A 15,812-nucleotide genomic window follows, 5' to 3' on the forward strand; every position below is an offset into this window, starting at 1 on the left:
TCGTTCTTCGTCAGATACAATAACATTGAGGAATCTGATGAAATAATAAAAAACACTCCTGCTGTTGAGAAAGTTTGTTTTTTTTTGCCATGCAGCTACTTCTGCCTGACAACTTTCACCTCCTATATCATTTCATCTCTCGGGGAGCAGCCTGCCAATGCTTTAAAATAGCCGCCCACCACCACCAGATGGAGTTGATGTAGTTTTATTCGATACCCGGAGATTCCCTTGAACAGTGGGTTTATTGGAAGATAAGTATTTGGAAAGTGATCCTGAAAGCCCATCAAAAGTTTCAAAAACAGATCTCGTTTTTTATTTTATTCATTTTTAAGGTTGAACCACATTGTCTTTAACATGATTTTACACAATTTTAAAAGATTTTATAGGAAAGACTCTTTCGTACTCTCTTTTTATTCTAATGTAAGATTGCCAGATTTAATCCGGGTTTGCCTGGATATTCTATACAAAATTTGGGAAAATTCTTAATTTTGCCTGGATTTAATTACTTCTTCTTCTGAATCATACATAAAAAAACTAAATGTGTTTTTAAATTTTTGCGTCCAAAACGAGCTTTTTTGAGCAACTTTTATAAAAATAATCCTGAAAGGTTTTTTGGAAGCCTAAAATACGATTTGAAATCTGCTGTTGAGTTTTGATGAAAATTTTATTTTTCAAGTTTTTTTTTCTTGATTTTTCTTGAATAGTCCCTGGGTGTTGACCAAATTTCCCCATTTATTGCCTGATTTTTCAATTGTCAATTTTGAAGTCAAATGCCCGGATTTTGCCCGGTTTTAGATAGTAAAAAATAACCGGCTTAGTCCGGCCCGAATATGCGCTGAAAAAATTCTGGCAACTTAAAAGTATAACAGCATTTTTTAATCTGTTTGACTATTTTACTTCTATTTCACTTTTTTTTTTTTTATTTAATTTTTTCATTTTATTTTTTTACTCTTTTTGACTCTTTTTAACTTCTTTTTTTATAATATTTTTTACACTTTTTGACATTTTTTGACTCACTTGAACTCTACTTGACTCTTTTTGAATTAAATTTAACTTTTCCAACTCATTTTTTACTTTAAAAAAATTGAACGAATTTTGACATTTGGTCCAAAAATGTTCAAAACGGGTCAATAAGAGTCGAAAAGTGTCAAAAAGAGTAAAAAAGGGTCAAAAAGAGTCAAAAAAGTCAAAAAATGTCAAAAAGAGTCAAAAAGAGTCAAAAAGAGTCAAAAAGAGTCATAAAGAGTCAAAAAAAAAGTCAAAAAGAGTCAAAAAGAGTCAAAAAGAGTCAAAAAGAGTCAAAAAGAGTCAAAAAGAGTCAAAAAGAGTCAAAAAGAGTCAAAAAGAGTCAAAAAGAGTCAAAAAGAGTCAAAAAGAGTCAAAAAGAGTCAAAAAGAGTCAAAAAGAGTCAAAAAGAGTCAAAAAGAGTCAAAAAGAGTCAAAAAGAGTCAAAAGGAGTCAAAAAGAGTCAAAAAGATTGAAAAAAGTCAAAAAGAATAAAAAAAAATCAAGAAGACTCTTTTTGACTTTTTTGACTCTTTTTTACTCTTCATGACTCTTTTTGACTTTTTTTACTCTTTCGACTCTTTTTACTTTTTTTTGACTCTATTCGGTTCTTTTCTGTCCTTTTTTGACTCTTTTTGACTCTTTTTGACTCATTTTGACTATTTTTGACTCTTTTTGACTCTTTTTGACTTTTTTTTGACTCATTTTGACTCTTTTTGACTCTTTTTGACTCTTTTTTACTCTTCCGACTCTTTTTACTTTTTTGACTCTATTTGGTTCTTTTCTGTCCTTTTTTCACTCTTTTTGACTCATTTTGACTCTTTTTGGCTCTTTTTGACTTTTTTTGACTCTTTTTGACTCTTTTTGACTCATTTTGGCTCTTTTTGACTCTTTTTGACTCTTTTTGACTCTTTTGGACTCTTTTTGACTCTTTTTGACTCTTTTTGACTCTTTTTGACTCTTTTTGACTCTTTTTGACTCTTTTTGACTCTTTTTGACTCTTTTTGACTCTTTTTGACTCTTTTTGACTCTTTTTGACTCTTTTTGACTCTTTTTGACTCTTTTTGACTCTTTTTGACTCTCTTTGACTCTTTTTGACTCTTTTTGACTCTTTTTGACTCTTTTTGACTCTTTTTGACTCTTTTTGACTCTTTTTGACTCTTTTCGACTCTTTTTGACTCTTTTTGACTCTTTTTGTTTCTTTTTGACTCTTTTTGACTCTTCTTGACTCTTTTTGACTCTTTTTGACTCTTTTTGACTCTTTTTGAATCTTTTCGACTCTTTTTAACTCTTTTTGACCCTTTTTGACTCTTTTTGACTCCTTTTGATTCTTTTTGACTCATTTTGACGCTGTTTGATTGTTTTTGACTCTTTTGGCTATTTTTGACTGTTTTTGACTCAGTTTGATTCTATTTTACTCTTTTTGATTCTTCTAGATTCTTCTTAACTTTTTTCTACTCTTTTTCACACTGTTTGACTCATTTTGATTCTTTTGACTCTTTTTGATTGTTTTCAGACTCTTTTTGACTCTTCTTTTCTCTTTCTTACTCTTTTGACATTTTCTGATTCATTTTGACTCGTTTTGATTCTTTTTGACTCTTCTTTACTCGGTTTTAGTTTTTAAATTTTTTTTTCTGGTTTTTTACTTTTTTTTGACGTTTCTGCCCTTTCTTGTCTCTTTTCAACTCTTTTTTATTTTTTTTTTTTACTCTTCGACTCTATTTGACTCTTTTTGACTGTTTTTGACTCTTTTATGCTCTTTTTGACTGTTTTAACTCTCTTTGAAACTTTCTAACTCCTTTTAATTCATTTTGACCCTTTTCGATTCTTTTTTATTCTTTTTTTGACTCTTTTAGACTTTTTTTGACTCTTTTTGACGCTTTTTTGACTCTTTTTGACTCTTTTCGACTCTTTTGGACTCTTTTTGACTTTTTTAAAATCTGTTTGACTCTTTTTGACTCTTTCTGATTTTTTTGGCTCTTTTAGACTCTTTTTCGATTCTTTCTGATTTTTCTGCCTAGTTTTGAATCTTTTTGACTCTTTTTGACTCTTTTCAACTCTGTTTGACTCTTTTTTACTTTTTCAAAATCTGTTTGTTTCTTTTTGATTCTTTCTGATTTTTTTTGCTCTTTTAGACTCTTTTTCGATTGTTTTTGATTTTTTTGACTCTTTCTGAATCTTTTTGACTTTTTTGACTCTTTTTGACTCTTTTTGACTCTTTTTGACTCTTTTTGACTCTTTTTGACTCTTTTTGACTCTTTTTGACTCTTTTTGACTCTTTTTGACTCTTTTTGACTCTTTTTGACTCTTTTTGACTCTTTTTGACTCTTTTTGACTCTTTTTGACTCTTTTTGACTCTTTTTGACTCTTTTTGACTCTTTTTGACTCTTTTTGACTCTTTTTGACTCTTTTTGACTCTTTTTGACTCTTTTTGACTCTTTTGGACTCTTTTTAACTTTTTTTGACTCTTTTTGACTCTTTTTGACTCTTTTTGACTCTTTTTGACTCTTTTTGACTCTTTTTAACTTTTTTTGACTCTTTTTGACTCTTTTTGACTCTTTTTGACTCTTTTTGACTCTTTTTGACTCTTTTTGACTCTTTTTGACTCTTTTTGACTCTTTTTGACTCTTTTTGACTCTTTTTGACTCTTTTTGACTCTTTTTGACTCTTTTTGACTCTTTTTGACTCTTTTTGACTCTTTTTGACTCTTTTTGACTCTTTTTGACTCTTTTTGACTCTTTTTGACTCTTTTTGACTCTTTTTGACTCTTTTGGACTCTTTTTGACTCTTCTTGACTCTTTTTGACTCTTTTTGACTCTTTTTGACTCTTTTTAACTTTTTTTGACTCTTTTTGACTCTTTTTGACTCTTTTTGACTCTTTTTGACTCTTTTTGACTCTTTTTGACTCTTTTTGACTCTTTTTGACTCTTTTTGACTCTTTTTGACTCTTTTTGACTCTTTTTGACTCTTTTTGACTCTTTTTGACTCTTTTTGACTCTTTTTGACTCTTTTTGACTCTTTTTGACTCTTTTTGACTCTTTTTGACTCTTTTTATTCTTTTTTACTCTTTTGGACTCTTTCATTTTGACTCTTATGTTTCTTTTTTACTCGTTTTTTACTCTTTTTACCCCTTTTGAATGTTTTCTAGCTTTTTCAAAGATTTTTTAATGTTTCGAAATTTCACGTTATCATGCACAGTTTCAATTCCTAAATTAAGCGATATTTATCCTATTTATCGCACTGTTCAATGATGTGAAAATGTTTTTTCAAGTTTGCCCCTTTCCTACCAAGGTTGCGTTCTGGAGTTCATTTTTTCACTTTTCGTCCCAAGTATTAGTCAGAGCCCGAACTAGATGGATTCACTCTGATCCTTGGATAGAAAAAAACGAACCCTTCTTACACCTGTAGAAACTATTTTACTACTATAAACTCGGGGCTCTTCGCCAGGAGAACAATTTCCAATCATTTGGACCTGGTCGGAAATCTCTTCAAGGAGGAGGAGGGCAGCAAAATATCTATCTCTACATCTGACATGAATCGGTGCGGATGGAATTTTATTGCCAATTTTATCTACTTTAGCTCTTTACATCGGGCGCTGCACACCTTCTGGCGATGGCATCGAAAAACAGAAAAAGAAAACTGGAGGAGATCTTCGTTGCAATTTTGACTCCACTTCTGTGTTTGAGTGCTGCCAGCTTTTTTGAGCTGAACGAAATTGATTCATTTGAGAAAAGTTGAACTCACCAGGTGGAAATAACGATACAATTGAAGATAAAAATCATTCACACTGTGATGGTGAAGAGAGAGAGTTAGAGAAAAAAGTCAATGGCTCGAAGACTGGCTCTTCAAATGTAGATAGCGACGGAAATCTGAATCAGAATTAACTTTTCTATTGCATTTTGACAATATTTTACTTTGAACTGTCGATGAATGATAAAAAATATGTCAAACATTTTAGGTATAATTCTATGATGTTTCAAGATAGTTTACGTTTATCTTGAATTAAATTAAAATTAACAATATTGGATGAAATGATTGCATTTCATTTTTCTTTTCAGTTGGATATGTTCGTGACACGGAAAGTGGCCACCTCTACAATCGACCAGGTCCTCACTCTTGTATGAAATCTCTACGAGATGGTCACAAGGAATGGAAATTGCCTCCTGACAGGTTAGTTTTTGGAAATCTAAACAACAATCATCAGTAGTTATTTCCTAACAAGTTTTAAAAAAGCTGTGGCTCTATAATTCAGTTGAATTCATCGAGTTAAATTCGGTGCTAGATTCTACGGCAGAAAATGCTCATTGTGCCCCAATTAATGATGTTTATACTGCCCCAGTGGGGGTTCTCATTATATCCTTACATACAGATACTGATTTTCAGCTTTTGGCAAACAAATTTAAAATGCATTTCTAAACGGTTTCATCTACTTTTTCAAGTTTTAGCCCGTTAGTAAATAGCCTCTTTTAGTGTCTGAACACTGACAATTATAGCTGTTTTCTATGTTTAAGTTAGCGTTCTTCTTAAGGTGGCCATTATGACCTTATCTCCCCTTATCAGTTTCAAGCTAAATGCAATCAAATTCCATCATTTTCTCAACCAGATTTTAAAGCCAACAAAGCTCTAATGTTTCCGCTGAATAAAATTATGCCCACCCATTGACTTCCAATCTTTATTTTATCGTTTCCCCCATCAACTTATACTAACTTCTCACCTTTTTTCTTTCTCTCTCTCCCCATCCCAGGTATCGATTGGCAAACAATTTATCGGATTTGGCAAGCAAATCAACAGGTACCAAAGGACCTTATCAATGTTTCACAGGTAATTTGGAACCGCCACCGCATTTCTTCTTCTCGCCCCCCCCCCCATTTTCGGGGCACCAAATCGTCTGTATCCTCCTTCCTCCATTTTAGTTTCCACGATTTTTTTTTTATTTGTGTCCCCGGTCCCATCTTCGTGGCTGCCGGAAGTCTGGCCCAGGGAACCTATCAGATCGATGGGAAAATTGATTTAATCGTCCGAAAATATATCTTCACCGCCCGTATATATTTATGTTTGAAAATGGAACCCACGTCCCGGACGACCTTTGCCGGAAAAGTTTCCGTCCGCTTTTTCCGGGGGACTCCAACCGGTTGTTGGTCTTCGAACGTGGATTTTGCCGACTTTTTTCGTACCTTTTTTTAACTTCCTTCTTACTACAATCGTGGTTCATCTTTACCGTTTCATCTGCGACGTGTTTCAATTTATCATCCAATTTTATCTGATGCCCTACTGACTTCCAGCGTTGGTCGTCTCCTGGATGAAAAGTTGAAAATAATAAAAAAAAACGAGTTACCGTTCTTAATTTATGTAAATAAAAAGAAATCGAAAGGAGGATCAGATTAGTTTTAAAAAATGAGTTCGAATATAAATTCCATTTTTAAACAAACCTCAACACGTTCTCATTTCCGGTATTTTTCGCACGCAGGGGAGCGTTTTGAAAACTTGCTGCCGGTTCCGAGCGGGTCAGCAAATCAATCCAAGAATCGAAATCATCATTTGTTGCATATTCCGGCGGAAATGGACCGGCTCAATCATCCCCGGCAGTACTTCGTGGGCAAAATTCGACCTGGTGAGTAAAATTCTGTACGTGTTTTAGAGATGAATACATTACTTTACTTGTTGATAAAGGTTTTTCTAAATTCACGATTTTAAATTCGGACCTGAGAACTGATGACTCTTGACTAAAAACTAAGAACATAAAACTCAAAACTTGAAATCAGAATTCTGAGCTTTGACTTTTTGAGCACTGAATTCTGAAGCTTTGAACTTTGAATTCAGAATTTCGAAGTCTGATCAAAAACTGAATCCCTGAAATCTGAACCTGGTATTCCAATTTTAAAATCTGATGAAAAAACTTCTGAAATCTGATATCTGAACTCAGAAATCTGAACTGAAAATTAAACTCGGAGTCCTAAATTCTGGACTCTGACTTGGAACTCTTAAAAAAAAATTTAACCCTGAACTCGGAGACTCTGAACCCTAAATTTTGAACTCAATACTCAAAATTTTGAACACACAATGACAAAAATTCCTAGAACAACAAAAATGACATACATGAAAAAAATTACAAAAATGACAAACATGAAAAAATTTCACCAATCACAAAAATTGAAAAAAAAAGAAATGAAAAAATTGACAAAATGACAAAAATGGTAAAAATGACAAAAATAACGAAAAATTAAAAAAATAACAAAATAGACAAACACGCCAAAAATGTCAAAAATGACGGAAAAGACAAACATGACAAAAAAGGCAAATATGTCAAAAGATTGTCAAAAAAGACGAAAATGACAAAAAACTAAAAAAGTTGAAAAGTCATGACAAAAAATGACAAAAATGATAAAAAAGAAAAAAATGACAAAAATGGCAAAAAAAAGAAAATGACAAAATTGACAAAAATTACAAAAATTACAAAAAGGAAGAAAATGACACATATGACAATAATGACAAAAATGACAAAAATGACAAAAATGACAAAAACTGACAAAAATGGACAAAAATGACAAAAATGACAAAAATGACAAAAATGACAAAAATGACAAAAATGACAAAAATGACAAAAATGACAAAAATGACAAAAATGACAAAAATGACAAAAATGACAAAAATGACAAAAATGACAAAAATGACAAAAATGACAAAAATGACAAAAATGACAAAAATGACAAAAATGACAAAAATGACAAAAATGACAAAAATGACAAAAATGACAAAAATGACAAAAATGACAAAAATGACAAAAATGACAAAAATGACAAAAATGACAAAAATGACAAAAATATCAAAAATATCAAAATTGACAAGATATGAAAAAAAAGGACAAAAATAACAAAAATAACAAAAATGACAGAAATGACAAAAATGACAAAAATGACAAAAATGACAAAAATGACAAAAATGACAAAAATGACAAAAATGACAAAAATGACAAAAATGACAAAAATGACAAAAATGACAAAAATGACAAAAATGACAAAAATGACAAAAATGACAAAAATGACAAAAATGACAAAAATGACAAAAATGATAAAAATGACAAAAATGACAAAAATGACAAAAATGACAAAAATGACAAAAATGACAAAAATGACAAAAATGACAAAAATGACAAAAATGACAAAAATGACAAAAATGACAAAAATGACAAAAATGACAAAAATGACAAAAATGACAAAAATGACAAAAATGACAAAAATGACAAAAATGACAAAAATGACAAAAATGACAAAAATGACAAAAATGACAAAAATGACAAAAATGACAAAATGACAAAAATGACAAAAATGACAAAAATGACAAAAATGACAAAAATGACAAAAATGACAAAAATGACAAAAATGACAAAAATGACAAAAATGACAAAAATGACAAAAATGACAAAAATGACAAAAATGACAAAAATGACAAAAATGACAAAAATGACAAAAATGACAAAAATGACAAAAATGACAAAAATGACAAAAATGACAAAAATGACAAAAATGACAAAAATGACAAAAATGACAAAAATGACAAAAATGACAAAAATGACAAAATGACAAAATGACAAAATGACAAAATGACAAAATGACAAAAATGACAAAAATGACAAAAATGACAAAAATGACAAAAATGACAAAAATGACAAAAATGACAAAAATGACAAAAATGACAAAAATGACAAAAATGACAAAAATGACAAAAATGACCAAAATGACAAAAATGACAAAAATGACAAAAATGACAAAAATGACAAAAATGACAAAAATGACAAAAATGACAAAAATGACAAAAATGACAAAAATGACAAAAATGACAAAAATGACAAAAATGACAAAAATGACAAAAATGACAAAAATGACAAAAATGACAAAAATGACAAAAATGACAAAAATGACAAAAATGACAAAAATGACAAAAATGACAAAAATGACAAAAATGACAAAAATGACAAAAATGACAAAAATGACAAAAATGACAAAAATGACAAAAATGACAAAAATGACAAAAATGACAAAAATGACAAAAATGACAAAAATGACAAAAATGACAAAAATGACAAAAATGACAAAAATGACAAAAATGACAAAAATGACAAAAATGACAAAAATGACAAAAATGACAAAAATGACAAAAATGACAAAAATGACAAAAAGGACAAAAATGACAAAAATGACAAAAATGACAAAAATGACAAAAATGACAAAAATGACAAAAATGACAAAAATGACAAAAATGACAAAAATGACAAAAATGACAAAAATGACAAAAATGACAAAAATGACAAAAATGACAAAAATGACAAAAATGACAAAAATGACAAAAATGACAAAAATGACAAAAATGACAAAAATGACAAAAATGACAAAAATGACAAAAATGACAAAAATGACAAAAATGACAAAAATGACAAAAATGACAAAAATGACAAAAATGACAAAAATGACAAAAATGACAAAAATGACAAAAATGACAAAAATGACAAAAATGACAAAAATGACAAAAATGACAAAAATGACAAAAATGACAAAAATGACAAAATGACAAAATGACAAAATGACAAAAATGACAAAAATGACAAAAATGACAAAAATGACAAAAATGACAAAAATGACAAAAATGACAAAAATGACAAAAATGACAAAAATGACAAAAATGACAAAAATGACAAAAATGACAAAAATGACAAAAATGACAAAAATGGAAAAATGACAAAACGACAAAATGGAAAAATGACAAAATGACAAAAATGACAAAATGACAAAATGACAAAATGACCAATTGACAAAATGACAGAATGACAAAATGACAAAATGACAAAATGACAAAATGACAAAATGACAAAATGACAAAATGACAAAATGACAAAATGACAAAATGACAAAATGACAAAATGACAAAATGACAAAATGACAAAATGACAAAATGACAAAATGACAAAATGACAAAATGACAAAATGATAAAATGACAAAATGACAAAAAGACAAAATGACAAAATGACAAAATGACAAAATGACAAAATGACAAAATGACAAAATGACAAAATGACAAAATGACAAAATGACAAAATGACAAAATGACAAAATGACAAAATGACAAAATGACAAAATGACAAAATGACAAAATGACAAAATGACAAAATGACAAAATGACAAAATGACAAAATGACAAAATGACAAAATGACAAAATGACAAAATGACAAAATGACAAAATGACAAAATGACAAAATGACAAAATGACAAAATGACAAAATGACAAAATGACAAAATGACAAAATGACAAAATGACAAAATGACAAAATGACAAAATGACAAAATGACAAAATGACAAAATGACAAAATGACAAAATGACAAAATGACAAAATGACAAAATGACAAAATGACAAAATGACAAAATGACAAAATGACAAAATGACAAAATGACAAAATGACAAAATGACAAAATGACAAATGACAAAATGACAAAATGACAAAATGACAAAATGACAAAATGACAAAATGACAAAATGACAAAATGACAAAATGACAAAATGACAAAATGACAAAATGACAAAATGACAAAATGACAAAATGACAAATGACAAATGACAAAATGACAAAATGACAAAATGACAAAATGACAAAATGACAAAATGACAAAATGACAAAATGACAAAATGACAAAATGACAAAATGACAAAAATGACAAAAATGACAAAAATGACAAAAATGACAAAAATGACAAAAATGACAAAAATGACAAAAATGAAAAAAATGACAAAAATGACAAAAATGACAAAAATGACAAAAATGACAAAAATGACAAAAATGACAAAAATGACAAAAATGACAAAAATGACAAAAATGACAAAAATGACAAAAATGACAAAAATGACAAAAATGACAAAAATGACAAAAATGACAAAAATGACAAAAATGACAAAAATGACAAAAATGACAAAAATGACAAAAATGACAAAAATGACAAAAATGACAAAAATGACAAAAATGACAAAAATGACAAAAATGACAAAAATGACAAAAATGACAAAAATGACAAAAATGACAAAAATGACAAAAATGACAAAAATGACAAAAATGACAAAAATGACAAAAATGACAAAAATGACAAAAATGACAAAAATGACAAAAATGACAAAAATGACAAAAATGACAAAAATGACAAAAATGACAAAAATGACAAAAATGACAAAAATGACAAAAATGACAAAAATGACAAAAATGACAAAAATGACAAAAATGACAAAAATGACAAAAATTACAAAAATTACAAAAATTACAAAAATGACAAAAATGACAAAAATGACAAAAATGACAAAAATGACAAAAATGACAAAAATGACAAAAATGACAAAAATGACAAAAATGACAAAAATGACAAAAATGACAAAAATGACAAAAATGACAAAAATGACAAAAATGACAAAAATGACAAAAATGACAAAAATGACAAAAATGACAAAAATGACAAAAATGACAAAAATGACAAAAATGACAAAAATGACAAAAATGAACAAAATGACCAAAATGACAAAAATGACAAAAATGACAAAAATGACAAAAATGACAAAAATGACAAAAATGACAAAAATGACAAAAATGACAAAAATGACAAAAATGACAAAAATGACAAAAATGACAAAAATGACAAAAATGACAAAAATGACAAAAATGACAAAAATGACAAAAATGACAAAAATGACAAAAATGACAAAAATGACAAAAATGACAAAAATGACAAAAATGACAAAAATGACAAAAATGAAAAAAATGACAAAAATGACAAAAATGACAAAAATGACAAAAATGACAAAAATGACAAAAATGACAAAAATGACAAAAATGACAAAAATGACAAAAATGACAAAATGACAAAAATGATAAAAATGACAAAAATGACAAAAAATGACAAAAATTACAAAAATGACAAAAATGACAAAAAATGACAAAAAATGACAAAAATGACGAAAATGACAAAAAATGACAAAAATTACAAAAATGACAAAAATGACAAAAATTACAAAAATGACAAAAATGACAAAAAATGACAAAAATGACGAAATGGACATAAAAAATGACAAAAAGGATAAAAATTACTAAAATGACCAAAATGACCAAAATGACAAAAATGACAAAAATTACAAAAATGACATAAATGACAAAAATGACATAAATGACAAAAATGACAAAAATGACAAAAATGACAAATATGACAAAAATGACAAAAATGACAAAAATGACAAAATTGACAAAACTAACAAAAATGACAAAAATGACAAAAATTGACAAAAATGACAAAATATGACAAAAAATGACAAAAATGACTAAAAAGACAAAAATGACAAAAATGACAAAAAGACAAAAATGACAAAAATGACAAAAATGACAAAAATGACAAAAGTGACAAAAATGACAAAAATGACTAAAATGACAAAAATGACAAAAATGACAAAAATGACAAAAATGACAAAAATGACAAAAATGACAAAAATGACAAAAATGACAAAAATGACAAAAATGACAAAAATGACAAAAATGACAAAAATGACAAAAATGACAAAAATGACAAAAATGACAAAAATGACAAAAATGACAAAAATGACAAAAATGACAAAAATGACAAAAATGACAAAAATGACAAAAATGACAAAAATGACAAAAATGACAAAAATGACAAAAATGACAAAAATGACAAAAATGACAAAAATGACAAAAATGACAAAAATGACAAAAATGACAAAAATGACAAAAATGACAAAAATGACAAAAATGACAAAAATGACAAAAATGACAAAAATGACAAAAATGACAAAAATGACAAAAATGACAAAAATGACAAAAATGACAAAAATGACAAAAATGACAAAAATGACAAAAATGACAAAAATGACAAAAATGACAAAAATGACAAAAATGACAAAAATTACAAAAATTACAAAAATTACAAAAATGACAAAAATGACAAAAATGACTGTTAGGGCCAATCCCTCACGGCGCACTGGTTCAGAATAACCGGAATAACCGCGGAAGTTCCCAGACTTTTGGTAGTTCGAACAGTAAGCAATGAATACTTATCGGTACTGTGATACGATCACGGGGAAACAATTTTAATTATAATCAACACTTAACTTCTAACCAACGACAAAACAGTAAGTGGACTGTATCTTCTTGCTTGCTTGCGACTAACAGACCCGGGTGGTTTCTTCCTTCTATCCTTTGTCTCGCTACTGACTGACCAACAGCAGCCTGTAATAGCCGATCAAAGCTGATCGGCTATCGCCTATTCCTTTGCCTACACTACAGGTACTGCTGCTGCACACACGCACTGTTGATCATTCTTAAAGCAGATGCGTGTGGCAAAGATACAGCAATCGATGCTGCTTGTGGCTGGGTAATGATGCGGTAGGAGATTTTGATGAAGTTCGCTCGCGCTGTTATTTTTTGGCACGAACAATGACAAAAATGACAAAAATGACAAAAATGACAAAAATGACAAAAATGACAAAAATGACAAAAATGACAAAAATGACAAAAATGACAAAAATGACAAAAATGACAAAAATGACAAAAATGACAAAAATGACAAAAATGACAAAAATGACAAAAATGACAAAAATGACAAAAATGACAAAAATGACAAAAATGACAAAAATGACAAAAATGACAAAAATGACAAAAATGACAAAAATGACAAAAATGACAAAAATGACAAAAATGACAAAAATGACAAAAATGACAAAAATGACAAAAATGACAAAAATGACAAAAATGACAAAAATGACAAAAATGACAAAAATGACAAAAATGACAAAAATGACAAAAATGACAAAAATGACAAAAATGACAAAAATGACAAAAATGACAAAAATGACAAAAATGACAAAAATGAAAAAAATGACAAAAATGACAAAAATGACAAAAATGACAAAAATGACAAAAATGACAAAAATGACAAAAATGACAAAAATGACAAAATGACAAAAATGATAAAAATGACAAAAATGACAAAAAATGACAAAAATTACAAAAATGACAAAAATTACAAAAATGACAAAAATGACAAAAAATGACAAAAAATGACAAAAATGACGAAAATGACAAAAAATGACAAAAATTACAAAAATGACAAAAATGACAAAAATGACAAAAATGACAAAAATGACAAAAATGACAAAAATGACAAAAATGACAAAAATGACAAAAATGAACAAAATGACCAAAATGACAAAAATGACAAAAATGACAAAAATGACAAAAATGACAAAAATGACAAAAATGACAAAAATGACAAAAATGACAAAAATGACAAAAATGACAAAAATGACAAAAATGACAAAAATGACAAAAATGACAAAAATGACAAAAATGACAAAAATGACAAAAATGACAAAAATGACAAAAATGACAAAAATGACAAAAATGACAAAAATGACAAAAATGACAAAAATGACAAAAATGACAAAAATGACAAAATGACAAAAATGATAAAAATGACAAAAATGACAAAAAATGACAAAAATTACAAAAATGACAAAAATTACAAAAATGACAAAAATGACAAAAAATGACAAAAAATGACAAAAATGACGAAAATGACAAAAAATGACAAAAATTACAAAAATGACAAAAATGACAAAAATTACAAAAATGACAAAAATGACAAAAAATGACAAAAATGACGAAATGGACATAAAAAATGACAAAAAGGATAAAAATTACTAAAATGACCAAAATGACCAAAATGACAAAAATGACAAAAATTACAAAAATGACATAAATGACAAAAATGACATAAATGACAAAAATGACAAAAATGACAAAAATGACAAATATGACAAAAATGACAAAAATGACAAAAATGACAAAATTGACAAAACTAACAAAAATGACAAAAATGACAAAAATTGACAAAAATGACAAAATATGACAAAAAATGACAAAAATGACTAAAAAGACAAAAATGACAAAAATGACAAAAAGACAAAAATGACAAAAATGACAAAAATGACAAAAATGACAAAAATGACAAAAGTGACAAAAATGACAAAAATGACTAAAATGACAAAAATGACAAAAATGACAAAAATGACAAAAATGACAAAAATGACAAAAATGACAAAAATGACAAAAATGACAAAAATGACAAAAATGACAAAAATGACAAAAATGACAAAAATGACAAAAATGACAAAAATGACAAAAATGACAAAAATGACAAAAATGACAAAAATGACAAAAATGACAAAAATGACAAAAATGACAAAAATGACAAAAATGACAAAAATGACAAAAATGACAAAAATGACAAAAATGACAAAAATGACAAAAATGACAAAAATGACAAAAATGACAAAAATGACAAAAATGACAAAAATGACAAAAATGACAAAAATGACAAAAATGACAAAAATGACAAAAATGACAAAAATGACAAAAATGACAAAAATGACAAAAATGACAAAAATGACAAAAATGACAAAAATGACAAAAATGACAAAAATGACAAAAATGACAAAAATGACAAAAATGACAAAAATGACAAAAATGACAAAAATGACAAAAATGACAAAAATGACAAAAATGACAAAAATGACAAAAATGACAAAAATGACAAAAATGACAAAAATGACAAAAATGACAAAAATGACAAAAATGACAAAAATGACAAAAATGACTAAAATGACTAAAATGACAAAAATGACAAAAATGACAAAAATGACAAAAATGACAAAAATGACAAAAATGACAAAAATGACAAAAATGACAAAAATGACAAAAATGACA

The 15,812-nt window shown here is 27.8% G+C and overlaps 1 protein-coding gene across 1 annotated transcript in view; it reads left to right on the plus strand.

Moving 5' to 3' along the window:
- LOC129753851 (uncharacterized) overlaps positions 1-15,812 on the plus strand; it is a 28,665-nt gene that overhangs the window by 9,962 nt on the left and 2,891 nt on the right. Inside the window, exons 3-5 of the mRNA XM_055749698.1 lie at positions 5,064-5,175; positions 5,750-5,826; positions 6,473-6,616. Coding sequence (XP_055605673.1) covers positions 5,064-5,175; positions 5,750-5,826; positions 6,473-6,616 — 333 coding nt within the window. The remainder of the gene's footprint in view (positions 1-5,063; positions 5,176-5,749; positions 5,827-6,472; positions 6,617-15,812) is intronic.

Source organism: Uranotaenia lowii, chromosome 3 (assembly GCF_029784155.1).
Source record: "Uranotaenia lowii strain MFRU-FL chromosome 3, ASM2978415v1, whole genome shotgun sequence".
In the NCBI taxonomy this organism is placed as follows: Eukaryota; Metazoa; Arthropoda; class Insecta; order Diptera; family Culicidae; genus Uranotaenia; species Uranotaenia lowii.